The 20,951-nt window shown below is 38.3% G+C and overlaps 2 protein-coding genes across 6 annotated transcripts in view; one reads left to right on the top strand and one right to left on the bottom strand.

The window, feature by feature from the left end:
* Window positions 1–11,003, top strand: part of SUPT16H (SPT16 homolog, facilitates chromatin remodeling subunit) — a 34,344-nt gene extending 23,341 nt beyond the window's left edge. Inside the window, exons 15-26 of the mRNA XM_061180601.1 lie at window positions 324–451; window positions 982–1,117; window positions 1,223–1,349; window positions 1,612–1,730; window positions 2,261–2,386; window positions 2,715–2,827; window positions 3,118–3,193; window positions 3,601–3,770; window positions 7,915–8,044; window positions 8,670–8,799; window positions 8,932–9,009; window positions 9,679–11,003. Of these exons, the coding sequence (XP_061036584.1) occupies window positions 324–451; window positions 982–1,117; window positions 1,223–1,349; window positions 1,612–1,730; window positions 2,261–2,386; window positions 2,715–2,827; window positions 3,118–3,193; window positions 3,601–3,770; window positions 7,915–8,044; window positions 8,670–8,799; window positions 8,932–9,009; window positions 9,679–9,824 (1,479 nt within the window). The 3' untranslated portion in view covers window positions 9,825–11,003. The remainder of the gene's footprint in view (window positions 1–323; window positions 452–981; window positions 1,118–1,222; window positions 1,350–1,611; window positions 1,731–2,260; window positions 2,387–2,714; window positions 2,828–3,117; window positions 3,194–3,600; window positions 3,771–7,914; window positions 8,045–8,669; window positions 8,800–8,931; window positions 9,010–9,678) is intronic.
* Window positions 11,004–11,224: 221 nt separating this feature from the next.
* The window catches only part of RPGRIP1 (RPGR interacting protein 1), a 62,995-nt gene continuing 53,268 nt past the window's right edge, over window positions 11,225–20,951 (bottom strand). For all 5 annotated transcript variants that reach the window (XM_061182337.1, XM_061182338.1, XM_061182340.1 and 2 more), the window contains 4 exons: window positions 17,956–18,148; window positions 15,232–15,316; window positions 12,462–12,592; window positions 11,225–11,386 (listed from right to left, as the gene is read on the bottom strand). In XM_061182337.1, coding sequence (XP_061038320.1) covers window positions 11,274–11,386; window positions 12,462–12,592; window positions 15,232–15,316; window positions 17,956–18,148 — 522 coding nt within the window. In that variant the 3' untranslated portion in view covers window positions 11,225–11,273. The remainder of the gene's footprint in view (window positions 11,387–12,461; window positions 12,593–15,231; window positions 15,317–17,955; window positions 18,149–20,951) is intronic.

The following is a 20,951-nucleotide window of genomic DNA, read 5'->3' as shown; positions in this document are numbered from 1 at the left end:
TGCACTTTGGAGAAAGTTAAGTGATCTAGTCTAGAAACATAATTTTCCTATTTCTCTTTGAACTTTGAGAATTTTTTAACCTGTTTTCATAAATGTGGCACATAGAAAGAACTTTGAGAACTCAGTGATTCTTTTGGAAACACACATTTGGTCATATAAAAAAATAGGCTAAATATGTAGTTTATTAGTTTTAGATTAAGGATTACAAGCTAGGTTTAGCAGCTTGTAAGTACTAACTTAATTTTAGCATCTCTATAGCTACTGATCTTTATCTAGGAAAGAAATCTGTTTATTTTGCTAATGCTTTTCCTTTCTTTGAACAGAATATAAGTATGTCCGTGGAAGGAGATTATACTTACTTGCGAATCAACTTCTATTGCCCAGGTAGTGCTCTGGGCAGGAATGAGGGCAACATCTTTCCTAACCCAGAAGCCACTTTTGTCAAGGAAATGTGAGTTCCCAGGAAAACAACCATCCCCAAATGCCTGTTGGCAGAAGTGCTGCCCTCAGAAACATTTCGTTCTCTGTGCTGTGTTCTCCCCCATTCTAGTGAATGGCAGCACCTTCCTCAGTGGCACTTGATTAGGTTCACCTTGCTAACTTTGTACTGTTTTGAGGATGGAACCTAATTTAAATCCTCGTGAAGATATTTTATCCTCACTATATACATATTTGGTGATAAAATCTCAAATGTGTGCCACATTGGAGTCTATTCATTCTTGAGGTGGAATAGGATAATTTGGGGAAGTTTATGCTGGATTGGAAATATATGTGTGATTCCGCCACCCAATGGATTAGTCATTTATAATATTCTCTGTTTAAGAGAGAAGAAAGGGAGGTTTTTTCAGCTTTCCAGACATTGTTTCACCATTCAGTAGTACCTTTTTCTCCTAAAAGATATTAAACCAGTTATAAAACATAATAATGGGTGCAGGTTACCTGGCGTGATAAAGAAACATAAGTGCTTCCCCTTTTCTGCAGTACATACCGAGCTTCAAATATGAAGGCACCTGGAGAACAGACAGTACCAGCCTTGAACCTTCAGAATGCTTTCCGAATTATAAAAGAAGTGCAGAAGCGTTACAAGACTCGGGAAGCAGAAGAAAAAGAGAAGGAGGTGAACCAGAACACCAACAAAGCACCTTTGTGCAAAAGGACACATGTGGGTTTTGGGGACATGGAAAGATACGTGAAAATTCACATTGATTTTCATTCTGCTTAGGGCATTGTGAAACAAGACTCACTGGTGATCAATCTAAACCGGAGTAATCCCAAACTGAAAGATCTGTACATTCGCCCGAATATTGCCCAAAAGAGGATGCAAGGCTCACTGGAGGCCCATGTCAATGGTATGGATGATCTCTCATGTGCCTGGGCTTTGTCTTCAGGGGCACATTTGTAGGAATGACAGATCAGATAATATAGTAGGACAAGGAAGTGCTTGGAGGAATCTACTTTGACATCGCTGTATGGCCAGAAGGAAAGAAAAGCTCTGTACCTTATTGGCATTTCCTCTGACCCTGTTCAAATCAGCCAGAAAAGATTCAGTACCTTCTGGCCTAACCTGATGATGTTCCTTGGTACTTAGCTGCTTCCTTACTTCCCCCCCAGGTTTTCGCTTCACGTCTGTCCGAGGAGACAAAGTGGATATTCTATACAATAACATCAAGCATGCTTTGTTCCAGCCGTGTGATGGGGAAATGATTATTGTTTTGCACTTTCACCTCAAGGTATATCTTTTTATCAGCTAGCTGTGAGCTCTTGGGCAAGATCTTTCTATCTCCCTCTTTCCCTTGAAATAGTGATGAAAAATATCACCTATTGCATAAGATCATCAGGAGGATTGAATCGAATAATGCTTATAAAGTCCACAGTGCCTGACATCTAGAAGGTGCTAAGCGTGTTTGTTCCTTTGGTGTGATATATAATGACCTCTGAAACGTATAAGGTCTTCTCCAAATTCCTGTTTCTGAAATAGAAAATTTTTGCTTTAGACAATTTATTACCAACATAATCTCCAAAGTCCGTTCTAATAAATAGGAGTGCTTTTAAAAATGTATACTCTTTCATATTCCCAGATGTCATTATTGATGATGACACCAGGGATGGTTTGACTGTTTTTACATAAATGCTGTGGTTTCCAGTGTAGATATTTTAATATTTTCATGTTTTGTTGTTATCTTGCTTGTCTGTTGTGTAGACTTCTTTGTGGAAGAAGTCTTATGACTTCTTTCTTGTTCTTTCTGCTTTATGCCCTCAGAATGCCATCATGTTTGGGAAGAAGCGGCACACAGATGTGCAGTTCTACACAGAAGTTGGGGAGATCACCACAGACTTGGGGAAACATCAGCATATGCATGACCGAGATGACCTCTATGCTGAGCAGGTGAAATTTGGTTTTGCAGGGGAGTGAGGTAGGATGCAGTCCAGATCTGAGTTCAGTAATTGTTATATTTTATAAACAACACCTGAAACTATCTGCAGAACTTTCTCAAGTATCTGCTGGCATGGTGTAGTGCTATGGCTTATGGATGAGACTTAAGTTGCAGGCTCAGCTCTACAGTTAATGTTATGGTGACCTGTAATAAAGTATCTGTGTTAGTATCATAGTTATCAGAATTAAGGACTACAAAAGCACTTCATGCTTTTTGAAGGGATTACTGTTAACAAGTAAAGTGATAACTATAGTTAATTCGTAATTTTTTCTTCTGCAGATGGAACGAGAAATGAGGCACAAACTGAAAACAGCCTTTAAAAATTTCATTGAGAAAGTAGAGGCTCTAACTAAGGAGGAACTGGAATTTGAAGTGCCTTTTAGGGACTTGGGGTAATGTATCTCCTCCTCTTTTCGGCCTTTAGAAAAATTAGTTATTCTTCCTTTAATAATAATTTAACGTGACATATCATGTCCTTTTTCCTATGGACATCCATTCCCTCTTGGAAATGTTTAAGGGCTGGGGTGAATGGCTAAGACTGAGAGGCTCCCTCTGGAAATGAGTTTCCAGCAAGCATGCTGGAGTTGTGTTTGGAATGGGAAAAGGAAAGAAGCCTGTTGTGGCAGCAGCAGTTTCTCTTGCAATGAGCCCCATCTTAGGTGAGTTTCTTGCTGTCTTTCAGATTCAATGGCGCTCCCTATAGGAGTACCTGCCTCCTCCAGCCCACTAGTAGTGCGCTGGTAAATGCTACAGAGTGGGTGAGTATTTCCGACCTCTTTTTAGGAAAACAAGTGTTAGAGAAAAGAAAGCAAGAGGGTAGACATTTTGAAAACTAGGTCCTTATTTCTTTGGATTTTCATTTTTGATGCTTACTTAGATATAAAACTTACTGAACAAATGATTTTTAAAAGTCTCTTTAGTTTTTCAAGGTAGTTTCTTTACATAATTTCCTTAAATGTATTCTCCTTGAGGAAAGATTCTGATCTTGCAGATCCTTTCACTGGGGCTTCTTGGTATCTTGTATTTAGTCTTTGTCCCAAAAAACAAACAAACAAACAGTTTAGTTATCCTTTGTGTAGTGATTTTTAGATCCTGAAAGTGTTTGAAAATGCTAGTGCTTTGTGGGAAGTATTTTTATGAAAATAATCCTGTTGTTTCCTGACAGCCACCTTTTGTGGTGACGTTGGATGAAGTGGAGCTGATTCACTTTGAGCGAGTCCAGTTTCACCTGAAGAACTTTGACATGGTAATCGTCTACAAGGACTACAGCAAGAAAGTGACAATGATCAATGCCATTCCTGTTGCCTCTCTTGACCCCATCAAGGAATGGTTGAAGTAAGTAGACCTGCCAGCAATCTCCCACTTAGCCCATGAACATTGTACCATAGAATATGAGTGTGGTATGTCGTACATAAAATCTGCTGGTGTACTTAGTGAAACTGCCTTTGGGTTGTTATCAACCAGGACTCGAAAATTTGGGATCTGTTAGACATAGAGCCACTTTTTCCTGAATACCCACCAGTAGTTTATAGATATAGGAAAATCAAAATCTAAGATCTTTTTTGACTCTACTTGATGGATGTATAAAAAGATCCATACACATGTAATAATTTATTTACAAAAAGTGGGGGATATTTCTTTCTAGTTCTCTGTTTTTACTAAAAGATGAGATAGAATATATTTTTATTTTAGCCTTTGACATTCATATACTCACACTTCAGCTAAAAGAATTCCTCATAGAAGTACCGGAACCCTGATTAAAAGGGAGATGTCGCTACATAGGTAAAGGGTGAGGCATGTGTAGCCATGAGTATAGATTGCTCTGCCCTCCTCCCCCCCTCCACTTATCTGTGAAGGGGAGGCACTATAAATATAAATCTCCTCTTAAGAAATGGGTTGAGAGAGCTTAGAAATAGACTGTGAGAAAGATACAAATTTATAGTTAATAGGATTTTCCTAAGAAACATATTCAGGTAAGTGATATGGTATCACAAATATTTATTAAATTTGTATGACTTTTTAATATCAGCTTTATTGAGGTACAATTTACATGTAATAAAATTCATCAATTTAAGTATATGATTTGATGTGTTCCAACAAATGTGTACAGTCTTGTATCTACCATCATAATCAGGATATAGAATATTTCCTTTACTCACAGAAGTTCCTCATACCCCTTTATAATAGTCAGTCCCCTCCCTTCAACCCTGTCACTGGTTTCTGTCACTATATATTTTGCTTCGTCTAGAATTTCACATAAATTGAATCGTACAAGTATGTAATTTTTTGTATCTTTCACCCTTCACTTGGCGTAATGCTCTTGAAATTGATTCAAGTTGTTCTGCACATCATTACTATATTCCTTTTTATTACTGAATAGTATTCCACTCTATGGAGAGTCCATATTTTATTTACCCATCTACCAGTTAATAGACATTTGGGTGGTTTCCCTTTGGGGGGGGTCTTATGAATAGCTGCTATAAATATTATGTACAGGTCTTTGTATGGACATATGTTTTCATTTCTCTTGGATAAATGACCTAAGGGTGGGATTGCTGTGTCATATGTTTTATGGTTAAGTGTATGTTTAACTTGATGAGAAACTACCAAATCCTTTGCCAGAGTGGCTGGAAAACCTGCAGTATGTGAGAGTTATAGTTGCTCCACATCCTCACCAATACTTGGTGTTGTCAGTCTTTTCAGTATTAGCCATTGTGGTGGGTGGCTGTCCCATTGTGATTTCAGTTTGCATTTCCAAGATTACTGATGATTTTTAGCATCTTTTCTTATGCTTATGTGTCATTCTGTACTTTTAATAAAGTATATTCATGTTTTTTGCCCATGTTAAAAATCACATTGCTTGTCTTATTACTGAGTTTTAAGAATTTTTTAGGCTGGATACAAGTCCCTCATCGAATATAGGTTTTGCATATATTTTCTTCCAGTAGTTGCTATGCCTTCTCATTTTCTTAAAATGTCTTTTAAAGACCAAAAGTGTAAATTTTTCATGAAATATGTTTGATCTTTTTTCTCTTGTAATTTCTGCTCTTTATGTCTTATCTAATAAATTTTGCCTAACCCAAAGTCATAAAAATTTTCTGTTGTCTTCTAGAGTTGCATAGATTTAGGTCTTATATTTAGGTCTGTGATCCATTTTGAGTTAATTTTTTTTTACTGTGGTATAAGAATCAAGATTCATACTTTGCATATATGTAGCCAATTATTCTAGTTACCATTTGTTGGAAAGATTATCCCTTACCCATTGAATTACCTTGGCATCTTTGTTTTAAAAAAAAAGGAATATGTAGGAGAGGGATCTAATTCTGGATTGTATTCTGTTCCATTGGTTTATTTGTGTCCTTACACTGATACTGTACTGTCGTGAATATTGTAGCTTTATAGTAAATCTTGAAATCAGGTAGTGTAAGTCTTCCCATCTAGCTCCTTTTCAAAGTTGGCTATTATTCTTTTGGCTATTCTATATAAATTCTAGAATCAACTTGTATCTTTCAACAAACTGGTTTATTTTGTCTAAGTTTATCAATTCTAGTATTTGTGCAATCATATAGCCCCTTTCATTCCTAATATTGATAATTTCCTCTTTTTGTTAGTCAGTCTGGTTAGAGGTTTATCGATTTTTTTTTTTTGATTTTTTTTTTTCCCCATCATTATGAAATGTCCTTTCTTATTTCTGGTAACATTCCTTGTTTTGAAATCTACACAGTGTGATATTACTATAGACTTCTAGCTTTATTTTGGTTAGAGTTTGTATGGTGTGTCTTTTTTTCTGTCCTTATACTTTTAACTTACATTACTTTATATTTAAAGTGATTTACTTGGAGACACCATATATTTGGGTCTTACTTTTTTTAATCCATTCTGAGAATGTCTACCTTTTAATGGGATTGCTAAAAACAGGCCATTTACATTTAATATAATTATTAGCATGGCTGGGTTTAAATCTGCCATCTTTTTTTTCTTTTTCTTTTTTTTTTTTTTTAAAGAAGGTCAATTTATCTATCTACCTACCTACCTACCTACCTACCTGCTTTGGGTCTTAGTTGCTGCACTCCAGATCTTCATTGCAGCGTCTTCGTTGCGGCATGCAGGACTTTCGTTGCAGCACGTGGGCTTCTCTTTAGTTGTGGTGCATGGGTTCAGCAGTTGGGGCATGCAGGCTCAGTAGTTGCAGTGCACTGGCTTAGTTGCTCCACGGCATGTGGGATCTTAGTTCCCTGACCAGGGATCGAACCCGCATCCCCTGCATTGGAAGGCGGATTCTTAACCACTGGACCACCAGTAAATGTACCATCTTGGTATTTGTTTTCCTATCTGTTCTTGTTGCTTTTCTTCTCTTTTTATGCCTTCTTTTAGATTAATTTTATGATTTTTTTTTTAAGATTTTTTTGATGTGGACCAATTTTAAAGTCTTTATTGAACTTGTTACAGTATTGCTTCTGTTTTATGTTTTGGTTTTTTGGCTGCAAGGCATGTGGGGTCTTAGCTCCCTGACCAGGGATGGAACCCATACCTCCTGCATTGGAAGGTGAACTGGACCGCCAGGGAAGTCCCTAGATTAATTTTATGATTCTTTATGATTATCTTCCTAGTTTGCTGATTAGCTCTACACGTCTTTGTTTTACTTTTATAATGATTACTGTAAGGTTTACATATACATCTTTAACTTATCACAGTCTGCATTCAGATAATATACCACGTCTGTTAGAAGGTTGTTATGCTTCCATTTCTCTTCTTCTATCCTTTCTGCTATTATTAATCATCCATTTTACTTCTAATATACTGTGAGTTCCACAATTTATTGTTATTATTTTAGCTTCTAAACAGCTATCCTTTAACTTACAAAATGAGTAGGGGAAAGTCTTTTATATTTACTCACATATTTACCATTCCTGATGCTGTTCGTTCCGTCGTGTAGTTCCAGGGATTTTTTAGTCCTGTGCTGCTTTTTATGCAATGTTTGAAAACTGTCGTTCCATATTTTGTTTGGTTTTCTGGTTGTTTAAGGTGCAAACGTAAACCTAGTCCTTGTCACTCCCATCATGGCTAGAAGCAGAAGTTTCAGTGTTCATGACTGTGCCCATAATGGCTTCATGCTAGTCTCTCAGACAGGTTTTATGCTGAAGGTTTCTTGTTGTGGTCCTTACTATTATTGTTTTTTGGTTTTCTTTTCTCTTCTTTCCCACCCACTTTGATTCTGTGCTCCTCCGTAGACGTGAATAAATGTCATTTGAGCATTTCTTAACACAAGGCACTTTAAATACTAAAAAAAGGTGCTCTCTCGTGAGGGCTAGTGCTCTGGGAGACCAGACATCAGATGTTTGGGTACGTTGTAGTGGCACCTGCTCCCAAGTATGCAGAGGGTATCTGCTCTTTAGAGATGCTAATGACCAAGATGACACAGGATGTTCTCACAAAGTACAGAGGATTGATTTTGACTTTATAATGTTATTTTTCCCAGTTCTTGTGACCTAAAGTACACAGAAGGAGTACAGTCCCTCAACTGGACTAAAATTATGAAGACCATTGTTGATGACCCTGAGGGCTTCTTTGAACAAGGTGGCTGGTCTTTCCTGGAACCTGAGGGTGAGGTGCGTGAGTGTGGGGTTTCTTTTCTGGTACATAGTGTTGCCCATTATCATTTGGGCGGTTAGGAGAATGCCATGTAAGTAGTACATAAGGGACCAGATCCAACGGGAGAAGCTCTGAACACAACTTGGTATTGTTGTTTCTCCAAGTTAGTTTTACAGGTAAATGATAAATTAATTGGGCATTGGTAGCCACTGACAAGATTTGAGATTACAAAAACTGTTCCTTCAAAGAATTTCTTAGTATTGGGAGAAAATTCTTCAGGTCATCTTGCAAAAATTGTTTTCTAAAAAATGGTCCTCCTACCTCTGCATAGTGCGTTATTACCAAGAGTATGTCTGTGGTTAATTTTCCTGGGTAAAGAAGGATGAAGTGACTCTTTAAGAAATATGAGTGAGATACTTAGGGTATCTAATGATTGTACCTTACAGTAATTTTAATTAAGTCTTTTTATCTCTGGGTCACTCAGGGGTTTGGGTGTTTTTGTTTCATTTTTTCATGTTAAATAGAAATAATGCTGGTGTGCTAAGTGGGTTGAATTAATTCATTAAGTTAATAAAGTAAATGTTTAAAAAAAAAAAAGGGAAACACCCAGTGTATAGTATTATGCTCTCTCTAATTCACCAGGGGAGTGATGCTGAGGAAGGGGATTCTGAGTCTGAAATCGAAGATGAGACTTTTAATCCTTCAGAGGATGACTACGAGGAAGAGGAGGAGGACAGTGATGAAGATTACTCCTCAGAAGCTGAAGAATCAGGTTGGTCTTCGTAGGAAAACGTGTTCACGACTTCTTAACCTGATGTCATTTCTGGAGGCTTTAGAAGGGAAGAATTTTATCATTCCATTCCATTCCTGTCTAATAAATCATGCTTAATCAATGTTATTCCAGATTATTCCAAGGAATCATTGGGCAGTGAAGAAGAGAGTGGAAAGGATTGGGATGAACTGGAGGAAGAAGCCCGAAAAGGTAGATTTGTTGTTGTTGTTTTATTTTTTTTGAGGCACAGGTTTCAATATTTTGAGATATTATTTGCCTAGTAAGAGTAACATAAGAACAGTATAAAAGTGATGTGGAGCCACAGCTACAACTTCATTGACCAGAGAAGAAAATGAGGTCTGGAGCGTGTCCATACTCTCCAGGTGGCACAACTCTGCCGACTTGGATGCTTTTTTCATCTGCTCAACCCCCCGGTGGGCCCTTAGCCATGATAGTCTTGTAAGGCTCCAAAATTAGGCTGTTTGGTCTCCAAATCTAAGTCCTATAATAGTCTAGCTTTCTGGGCCTCTTCCAGGTTAGGAATGTTTTTGTAGTACTAGTTTTAATTACTCTGAAACCAAATGCCAAATGTAAATGAAAGATGAAAAGGAAAGTACTGTACTGTATCCCAAGCATTGTGACAGGTCCTTTGCATAGATTACCTTTAATCCTAAAACAGTTTTCCATTTTATAAATAAACCAAGGCTCAGAAAGGTTAAGTACTTGCCCAAGATCATACAACTAGTAAGCAGCTGAGTAAAGATTAAAACTTAAGTCTGACTCCAAAGTACCTTCTCTGTATTATTTCATGCTGTGTCCAACAGTGTTAGATACCTAAAGCTAACATCTAGCCAACTAGTGCCACGTTCTTCTGTTTAGCCGACCGTGAAAGTCGCTATGAGGAGGAAGAGGAACAGAGTCGAAGTATGAGCCGGAAGAGGAAGGCATCTGTGCACAGTTCAGGCCGAGGCTCTAACCGAGGTTCCAGACACAGCTCTGCGCCTCCCAAGAAAAAGAGGAAGTAACTTTGGAACTTTGGCCCTCAGCTCCATTCTTCCTTCAGCCAATCCCTGAAAATTTTACATGACATAGAAACTGTATTTTTCCTTTTTTTTCTTTTGAAGTTTTGCCATTTGTGTTTATGGGTTTAGGGGGCCATTTGTGCGGACCAATCTACCTGGGGAGTTCCAGGCCCACCAGGACGCGTGCCAGTGGCCCCATCCGGATGGCAAGGGAGGAGGTGTTCCCGAAGAAGGGCAGAGGCTTCCGCTGTTAATAAATACCGTTTCGTTCCTCTCTCTTCCTGTCACCTTCTGCCAGGACATCGTTGGCTTCTGACATCTTATTCTTTGATGTCTCAAAGCTGTATTTCCAAGACATTGGTACAAGGTGACCCTTAACTACCTGTACCATGGTTCTTGACCAGCAGATTCAATCCTCCATCCTACCCTACTGCCATGATCTTCCTCACATCTCTTAAGTTCCATCTTTGCAGTACTCAAGAAAAGGTTCTTGGAATTTGCTAATGGTGTAAACCATACAACTTGAGCTAGTGAGTCTAATCAGGCTGGTACCTCCATCTGAGTTCTCCTGCTTTCTTGCCTCATGCAGATTCTGAGGTATTTCTGCTGCCTTGGAAGACATAAGAAGCAGTGATACTCCCTGGCTCAGTTTCATCTTTACAAATTCACACGTGGTACAATGGTAGAAGCAGAATTACCACTGTTTTTTTTCTGATATATGAGGAAAAATGGCTGTGTCTCATGTACTGCTTCTAGTGAAAATCTAGAAGGAGGCTCAAAGGAGTCAACATTTAGATCTGGAAGGGGTAAGTCATGCCTTGGGCCTAGAATACCCTGATGAGAAAAGAGAAGAGGAAGAGAGGCCACATCTACAACACAGCCTCTCGTCACTGCTGCTCCTTGTTTTTACTTGTCTCGCATTGTCCTGTATTTATCACAATTTCTGTTGAACAGCTTTTTAAGTATTTGGGGAGTTTATCTTGCCATCCTCTCCCTCCTGGTTCTCTCTGCACCCACCTGCCCCACTGCAGTTCCTTCTGTGTTCTGTGACTTTAAGAGAAGAGGGGGGGAGGGGTCTCGGATTTTGTTTGTTTGTTTGTTATTTTCTCCTTAGCAGTAGGACTTGATATTTTCAATTTTGGAAGAACTAAAAGATAATAAACTGTGGTTTTTTTTGTTGTTGTTGTTTTGTTTTTGTAAATTCACCTTCTGTAACAGTTCTTTTGCAGTTCCTGAAAGCAAGCCTGCTTCTCGCCTGGAAAAGTGCTAAGCCATTAGAGAATAATTCCCTTTATCCAGCTAATATCTCGGAAGGAAACTTTCATCATTCTAAGCTTTCATCATTAGCCTGAGACATCATAGTAAACCAAATTCATGGTAGAACAAGTTACTTTATAAGAGACTTTTTACTATGGTTCCCTCAGGGTTTAGAATGGAATAGCACTTGTCCCATCACAGAAACAAGTCTTCAGTCATCTCCTTGTAAATAGCATGGAGGGCGGCAGCAGCTTGAAGGGACACCTTCAGCCTTCCTATGGGGGTAGCCTGATCTTCAGGGCTAACAACTGTTGGGAAAGGAAAAAGAAACATGTCAGACAGCAGTGTTGTTCATTGAAAAACAAACACTAATACCTGTTATTTTCCACATTAAGTGCTGGGGATACTAAATAAAGTTATACCCCATATTTTAGTGGGACTGAATCTGGTGGAAGACAATGGAAAACACACAGTCATTACAGTATAGTATGGTAGGTGCTGTGATGAAAACTCTTAGGTGCTTTGGGAACACATAGAAGTGGCACCCAATCCAGAAAGGAGAATCGGAAAAGGCTTTCTGGAGACAATCCATTAGTCTTCAAAAAGTAAAAGATATTCTAAGCACGTACAGCATGTGCCAAGATATGAGGACAAGTTTGGAAAACTAAGAAATGGCAGAAATGAAGCTGTATTGATAAGCAGGAGCCAGAGCACAACAAGCCATTTGTCTTGTAAGGAATGTGGTTTTAACTGAAGGTATTAGAAATTACAGTTTTTTATTTGGGTTCTAGAAAAGTGGGTCCATTCTTTGGGGAATATGTTCCAAGGGGGCACAAGTAGATCAGGGAAGGTAGTTACGAGGCTGTTGAGTGAGTAATTCAGGAGAGAAAAGAAGGGTTCTGAAGTTTAACAGAGGAGGTGGAGACAGATTCAGAACACTTAAGAGGTAAAATTAATAGGATTTTATGATTGAAATGTTGGGAGTGAAGAGGTTAGAATCAAGCATGACCATTCTGGGTGGGTAAGAGGAAACAAGGTACACAGTTTTCAGAACAGAGTCAATAAGGGTGGTGAGAAAGTCTGATGTTTAAATTTGAATGAAATCAAAACAATGTGTCTTTTCAAAATTTCCATGTCTCAAACACTGGCGATTCATAATAGATTCTAGTTGTCAGGAGGTATGTGTATGTGGGCTAAGATACACGACTGATTACATTCATGCTTGATCTAGAAATAAATATAGCTGTAGGGATTTCAATCCAGATTGTCTCATCAACTTTGTAGTGGTAATTAGGTATTAAAGGTAAAACAAAATGTATTCACTATTAGGATGATTTCCTTAGACGTAAGTGGAACAGAGGAGCACAAAAATGTATCACTCACTGTCTAGCTCTTGCTCTAGGATGTCTCTTCCCGATTCCAGGATCTGCCACAGTTCCAGATATGCGTAGCCTACTTCTTGACATTCTTTCTTTTCCTCATCCATAGGATCACTTACCACTGTAAACTTTAAACTAAAGGGGGAAAAAAATCCATTTAACTCAGTACTGCTGATACCCTTAGGCTTTAAAAAAAAAAAAGGATAAAAGTAATCTTAAATTACACATTGTGTTCCCTGAATCACTTCTCCCTTTCCTCCATTTTACAAGACTACAACAGCAAAAGACTGAGAAATCGTTTTAATTTAAAGTTAACAGGTCTGGAAGGAACTAAGACTTGAGGTAAAGTAGTTGATCAAGTTGTCTCAGAACTGTTGAGATATAATTCCTTTTAAGATGGTTTACAGTTTTGCTGAAAGATTTGAAATGGGCAGTGGAGGTGTTGAACAAAAACCAAGATTATGGAAGTTAGAAGAGGTTTTACATTTCTAAATAACAGTGTTATACCAAGCCTGAGCAGAGTAAAGGAAACAGAAGGAATACAGAATTGCAAAATGAATATAAAAAGTGTATTCCTTAGAGTTGTAAGTCTTGGAAGATAATACTGTAAAGAACACAGCACAGTTCCTCCTAAGCAGTGAGCAGTTAACAGCAATTACAGGACCCACCTCAGATACCAAAATCCACCGATGCTCAAGTCCCTTATATAAAATGGTGTAGGATTTGCATATAGAATATACTTTAAATCACCTCTAGATTACTTACAATACCTAATACAGTGTAAATGCTATATAAATAGTTGTAAATACAACGTAAATGTTACATAAATAGTTGCCGGTACATGGCAAAGTTAAATTTTGCTTTTTGGAACTTCCTAGAATTGTTTTTTCAAATATTTTTCATCCACCATTAGTTGAATCCATGGATGGGGGGGGAACCTGCAGATACAGAAGGCTGACTATTATTACCTTGACTTAGTCTAGCAAAGAATGATATTGAATTCCAGAAACTGATACCTATTAAATTTTTTGAGGTAAAGTTTACATAACATAAATTTACTATTTTAACCATTGTAAGGTGTACAATTCAGTGTTTCTTAGTATAATCACAATGTTGTGCAACCATCACCACTGTCTAATTTCAGATCACGTTCATCACCACAAAAAGAAATCTATACCCATTAAGCAGTGACTCCCCACTCTTCTCTCCCTCAGTCCTGGTGACCACTAATCTACTTTCTGTCTCTCTGGATTTGCCTATTCTGGACATTTCATATTCCTATTAAGTTTTTAAAAGCTAACATTGGTGGCTAATAGAAAGTTCTAAGGGAGCAAGAATAGGACCAAAAATTCAAGCGTTTTAAATCACAGCTAAACACGATTAAGCTGAAAAGAAGAAATCCTGAAAGTGATGCATTCACAGTCATTAAGCAATATTCATTTGTGATTATGTTTCTGTATCTGTACTGAGAACTTCAACAAAGCAAAGGGATAATGCTGACTCCTCCACCCATTTTCCCAGAAAACGTATGGTAATTCACATCACCACATCACGTGCACAATACCAAGTGCTTTAGGTAAACTATGTTATTTCAATATCATCCTCACCGGAGCCTTCAAGTTAAATAATACCTCAAACATCACAGAGCTAGTAAGTGGAAGTGTCAGGATTCAGAACCAAGTCTGTGTGATTACAAAGACAATGTTCTATCTGCTATATCATACAGGCAAAAAGAAAATCAAAGGTAAAATCAACTGAAATCAAATTGAGTAGAAGATCACAAAAAGAAAAGAAAAAGATCACCACTGTAAAGGAATAAAGGAAGAGCGAGTTGTAGGAATGCTGAGAGGAGAAAAGAAAAAGCTAAATTTAACATTAATGCAAAAGAGAAACGACCAAATCTCTTTCCATTTCCAAAAGTTACCAGTAAGCTTATATCTGTTTTAAGTCCACCGTGATACTGAAGTCAGATTCACGGTTTATTTCAACTGGCTCCTTTTTCAGTCCTTCTTAGGACTAACTGGAGACAAAGTAAATGCAAATTAAATAAATTTATTGGGCTGTTAGAAAAGTAATGGATTAGAACACCAGTCCCATACTACTTCTTACCCACACACACGAAAAGGAGGTAGGGTTGCCAGATTTTGCCAAAAACAAAAGAAAACCCAGATGTCCACTTAAATTTGATTTTCAAAATTCAGCTAAACAAGAAATTTTTTAGTCTATATATATATCCCATGCATTTCATCTGGAACCTCTAAAAGGAGGGCTCCTCAGATTATATGAATAATGACAATTGGCTTTCCTAAAACTTAGAGTAGACCCAGAATTTACTTCAAAGTATTCCTGTAGAGAAATCATTTTTAAGTCAAAAATAAAATTGCTATTACAAAGGCATAACATTCGGTAAGCTAGCAATGGTATGGTACTATGTTTGAGAGAAATGAATCAAATTATCCTAGAGTGTCAAGGCGTTTTGTCCTTTCCGTAGGGGGCACTAAGTATTCAAGTAAATTGCTGCCTCAAAAAAAAAAAAAAAAGTGTTTATCAGGGGCTGGCATGGGAGAGAAATGAACTAATCCTGTGAGATGATATAATTTATCAGGTAGTTAGTCACAAACCTAAATTAGACTCAAGTAGATGGGAAATTCATTAGGAGTATATTAATATGAAAGAAGTTATTAAAATATTCCATATCACCACAAAGCCAAACTCAGACTCCTAAATTCCTGTGTGACGTCTCCTGTCTCTCCAAGTGGGAAGCAGATGCTTACTGTCCTTGCTCAGGATCTTGTCCAGTCAGCACGGCGAACAGAAACTGCCTTCGGTCTTTTTGCTCCACTGGGTCCAGGTCTATCACTGTATTAAGGGTTAAGTGGGAAAAAGGCAAAGAATCATATACTGTTGCTATTTGGGCACTAAAACTTTCATAAAGGGTATGTGTAAAACATTGATATAAAGCAGACATTGGCAAAATTGGGCCCATGAGCCAGCTACCTGTTTTCATGAAGTTTTATTGAACACAGCCATCTGTTTACATACTATCTGTGGTGGCTTTCCAACTACAATGATAGAGTTGAAGAGTTGTGACAGAGACTGGCCCACAAAGCCTAAAACGTTTACTATGTGGCCCTTTAAGAAAATGCTTCGACCACTGATATAAAGGAAGCCTTACACTCTGTGTTGGAAGCTGTCCTGCCAAATACCGGGATAAACGTGCTCCCACCACTGCCCAACTGGAAGAATTCTAGGAGACTGATTTTTTTTTTTTTAAGGCCGCCTAGAGATTTGGGTTTTGAGGTAGGTTCAACTCAAGGTCTCAACATCCATTCCCCTCTTCCTCTTCATTTCTACATGGGACTGTTGCAGACTCAAATAAATTAGCCTATGTTTTCCAGCCTCTATTTTAGCTAGGTTTGGCCACATGATTGAGTTCTGCCCACAGTGGTGTGTGAAACTGGGAGGCAGCCTTCCTTTCTGCAGCTGCTATTAAGGACCGTGAGGCAACTGAAAGGATGGAAGACAGGCACGAGGGGGACAGGAAGGCAAGATGGGAGTTTGGATCCCTGATCCTGAACACGTGGCCTCAGCCCTGGACTGCCCACCCTTGAGCTCACTTTACACAAGTGAGGGAAAAACTTCTATCTCCTATGACGTAAGGACAGGATATACTTTTTTAAAGGGTGAGGGGGGGGTGAGTTGGGGGTGGGGAATAGAGAACAAGAAACAGCTTTTAGAAATTTAAAATAAATACCTAGTCAATGACTGGAAGATAAAATTAAGGAAATCACCCCCTCCAAAAAAAAATAGAAAGAAAGAAAAAAACAGAGGTAGAATTATAGGAGAAAAGTGATAAAATTAGAGGATCAATTTGGAAGATCCAAAATTCTACTAAGAAAATGAGAAAATGTAGGGGGGAAAAAGTTATCAAAGGAATGCAATAAAATTTCCCAGAACTAAAAGCCATGAGCTTCCAGATTTAAAGAGCCCACTGAATGGCCGGAACAATTAAAGAAAATATATGCACATTATTCTGAAATTTAAGAACACTAAAAATGAAGAAAAAATGTTAAAGTCCTTTGGGGAGGTAGAGGGTAGTCTTCATACAAGCGTTAGACTCCAGGCCTGGACCTAGAAGACCATGGACCAACTGCTTTGACATTCTGAATGAAAAATGTTTTCAACATAGATTTTTATACTTGGTCTAATTATCAATCAAATATATGGGCAGAATTTTCATGCACGACTATCTCAAAATATTTACTTCCAGTGTATTCTTTCTTTAAAAGCTACTAGAAAATATGATCCATTAAAATATAATAAATCAGAGGGTGACACATGACCCAGGAGATAAAAAATCCAGTATAAAATAGAATTAAATCAAACTCTCCAAATGGCAGCAGTGGGATAATAGCTGAACAGTGGGCTGAAGAGGAACAAGAAGATAAAGAGAGATCTTCAGGAAAAAAAAAAAAGATAAATTATTTGACAGGTTTGATTATTTGAAAATTTAAAAGGGTTCTGGAGAATGTAGAAAGAAATCCCAACAGGTATAATGAAAATAAAGCAAATGAAAAATTGAGACAAACAAAATATAAACAAGAAAGAGATTATAATCATGGTGTACAACTTGGCCCTGCAAGACTGTTTACACATCCATAATAATAGAAACAATTATGATTAATTAAAAATTAAATTTAAATTATGATCCAACTATATGGGAGCATGGGTGTGATACAAGAGAGATAAGTTTTATTTGCCAAGATAGGAAGTCAACAGATAATGTCTGAATCAGGAAATGAATTAGTGAATCAGGAAATTGCAATAGAATCATTTCTCAGAAACATGGGGTTAAATAACAGAAGAAATAGCAGAAAAAGTGAAAAGTGGTGTGGTGGACTGAGGGGGGTGGTCAGGGAGGGGTGAGGGGGAGTGATTTGCAGAGAAAGAGTGGAGCAAAGGACTACTTTATTTTAATCAAAAATCTTTTTAGGGCTTCCCTGGTGGCGCAGTGGTTAAGAATCCGCCTGCCAATGCAGGAGACACGGGTTCGAGCCATGGTCCCGGAAGATCCCACATGCCGCGGAGCAGCTGGGCCCGTGAGCCACAATTACTGAGCCTGCGCGTCTGGAGCCTGTGCTCCTCAACAAGAGAGGCCGCGATAGTGAGAGGCCCGCGCACTGCGATGAAGAGTGGCCCCCACTTGCCGCAACTAGAGAAAGCCCTTGCACAGAAATGAAGACCCAACACAGCCATAAATAAACAAATAAATAAAATTTAAAAGAGATAAGCAAAACAATCTCTATAAATTTGACCTTTAAAAAAAAAATCTTTTTAAGCCTATTTGATATTTTAAAACCATATGCATATATTACTTTGATAAATAAAAGAAAATAAAACAGTAGGGTCCACCCCAACAGAAGTCCAGAGTAGCTCGGACCCCTCAGGCTAAATGACTGTCAGCCTCCTCTCCTGGCTGTTCACCAGGGATGCCTCACCCTTGCTAAAGTGGAAGTGGATCTCTTCTCCTGCTCTCGGTTTCCTCAGGGACACTGGAGTCTCCGTCTCCGACAAGGGTAGATCGTAGAACTTGTATTCCACGTACACCTGTTCTACATTCTCATCACACATCACTTCAGCCTCTGGGTGGAATGCCAGGGAGATGATTTCAATGCACATCTTCTCTGAACCCTGACAAGGAAAATATTCATTTCCTATAGGTTAGAGATGCCAGTGTTTATACTCCATCTAATTAACATATTACTCTCTAGGGATCAATCACAGGCATATTCCACCTAACATATTACTCCTTGAGAATCAATTTATAGGTATCTTAAACTGGCACCAAGAGACCACCTGACTGAACTGCCACCACTAACCATGGGCAATTTGTAAAGAGAATCCAGTTCCTCTATCTCCCAGTCCAGTGAATCAGTTCTCCAGATCAGCCTTTCTCAGCCATCGCCACATACAGAAAGAATCAAGAAACTTTCTGAACAAATCGTTTTCTTAAACTTTCTCCATGAAAACCAATCCATCTTTTTCCTGCAGTTAGGTCCTAAGAGACCTGTCAACTGAGTAGTTGTTTTAGCCACTAAAGCAAAGAGCTGCCCAGTGCTCCGTGTGTCCCAACCGACACCCCGCCAAGTACATGCCACGGAGCAGGCCATTAGACCACCCTGCCCTCTCATGGCAACTCCAATTCTTTGAGCTCTGCTTCAGAGTTGCTGCTACGGCCACCATCCCCTCTTTTGACGTCCCTGTGTCCACTTTCACATTAGGGATACCAGGAGGAGGGCTGACATCATGATAGTTTCAAGAAATAAACTGAGGTCAACATTAAGTCCCCCACCTTCTACAGTGTAGCAGCAAGTCAGTGTCGTGACACTAGTAAGGAGTCAGTCCAGGGTGGCCCTATAGCCACAGTTCTCCCTTTCATCTGTGAGTGCCCTCAGGGCTGCTTCTCTCCTCCAGGTCGCCAGGCCAATGTCCTCACTTCTCCAAATCTGCCCCCACCACCCATCTTTTCTTCTCTTAGGAAGCAAGCAGAGCTCCTGTGCCTTCTCCTAGGAAGTTCAGTGGGCAATATTTCTCAACAAATCTGCATCAAAATAATCTGGGTGCTTCTTAAAAATAAAGACACTTGATGTTTCCCTCTCAGTCCCCACACAACTCTCCAACACTTATCATGAAAACCACTGACTCTAAACAGTGTTTTCCAAAATGTGAATTTTGACATTTATGGGTCAGCTTGGTGGGATTCACTAGTTAATTAATTAATTAATTAATTTATTGGCTGTGCTGCGCAGCTTGCGGAATCTTAGTTCCCCAACCGGCGAATGAACCTGGGCCCTGAGCAGTGAAAGTGTGCAGTCCTAACCACTGGACTGCTAGGGAATTCATTTTTTTTTTGAAATGAAATAATAAAATAGGATAGGATGGAATGGAATGGAATAGGAGAGAAAATATGACAGTGTTTGGCAAATGATAAAGGTACGCCTTGTTTCTTGAGACTTCTGCTTAGATATGATTACACTGAGCACAATGTAGAAACGTATTTCTTACAGCGATTGTCATTAAAAAAAAAGTGTAAAAGCCAATCATATCACATTGTCTGGGTGGCTCCTGGCAATCTGTGTTTAACTTTTAAATTCGTAGGTATAATTTACATACAGTAAAATGGAAAACCTTGGGTATGCAGTTGAGACAAATGTATACAAGTGTGTAATCAACACCCTATTTAAGAAGACATTTCCATCACCCTAGGAAGTTATCTTATGCTGCTGTTGCAATTATCTTTAAGTTGCAAACCCTATGCTGTAGTCTCAATAAAAGTTAAGCAGAATTTCTCACAGTGTGTCTGAGGAAGGTGTTTTACAAATGAATCGTTCTGTGAGAAAATAAATTTTGGAAAATCAAGATTAACAAAGCTATCAGCTTTCTTTAACTGGACTTAAAGACTTTAATATGCTAATACACATTGGAGCACTTAATAGAGGATGATACAGAGGTAGTTTTTTCCAAACATATTTGACTACACAATCCTTTTTCACCCCCTGGACCATGGCTGGGTTTAATTTTCCATGGAACACACTCTGCAAAACCCTGAGGTCTGGGAAAATAAGAGAAAGGTGTTTGTAGTCATTTAAGTGCCTGAATGATGCCCAGTTCCACCTTATCAAAAAAAACAAACAAACAAACTTCTATGCTTAATGGGGATGAACATTTATAGTTAAAAGAAAAGAAAAAAAAGAACAACTACCAGACTAGTGACTTTCAAACTGTAAGATTCAGCATATGTGTATCTGTATATGTGTATAAAAAAAAAATCACTTATATAAATGTTCCCTGAAACAATGCTTAACCTTACTATATGTAATACAGACTATTATTTTGTATTCAATTCTATCTCAGTTCATTCCCCACTAAGGGATGCCAACTCACAGTTGGAAAACACTGCACCACAGTTCTGCTATATGACATGATAGCCATTAGCCACATGTGGCTATTGAGCACTTGAAATGTGGCTAATCTGAATTGGGATGTGCTGTCAGTGTAAAATTCACACAGGATTTTGAAGACTTTGCTTTAAAAAAAATATAAGATACCTCAATTTTTGTATACTGATTTCATGTTGAAATGATAATGCCTTGGATATATTAGGTTAAATAAAATACACTATTGAAATTAATTTTACTTGTTTCTTTTTACACTTTTAATGTGGACACTAGAAAGTTTTAAATTACATTGGTGGCTCACATTATAATTCTGTTGGACAGCACTTCACAGACTGTAAGCTCCATGAGTTCTAGAACCACAAGTCTGTTTTGCTAACCCCTTTAGTCACAGCATCTAGCATACCACTAATTTGTTTTGTTACCTCTCCATGTCACCTAGATGTAAATTTTTAAAAATTACTTTTGACTCTTTCCCTCACAGTCACTCTCATTCCATTAAATTGAGGATGTTGGGGGAAAAGTGTTCATAACACTAT

This window comes from Eubalaena glacialis, chromosome 2 (genome assembly GCF_028564815.1).
Source record: "Eubalaena glacialis isolate mEubGla1 chromosome 2, mEubGla1.1.hap2.+ XY, whole genome shotgun sequence".
NCBI lineage: Eukaryota > Metazoa > Chordata > Mammalia > Artiodactyla > Balaenidae > Eubalaena > Eubalaena glacialis.
Note: the sequence above shows the minus strand (reverse complement) of the source record. Positions and strands in the feature narration are given on the sequence as shown.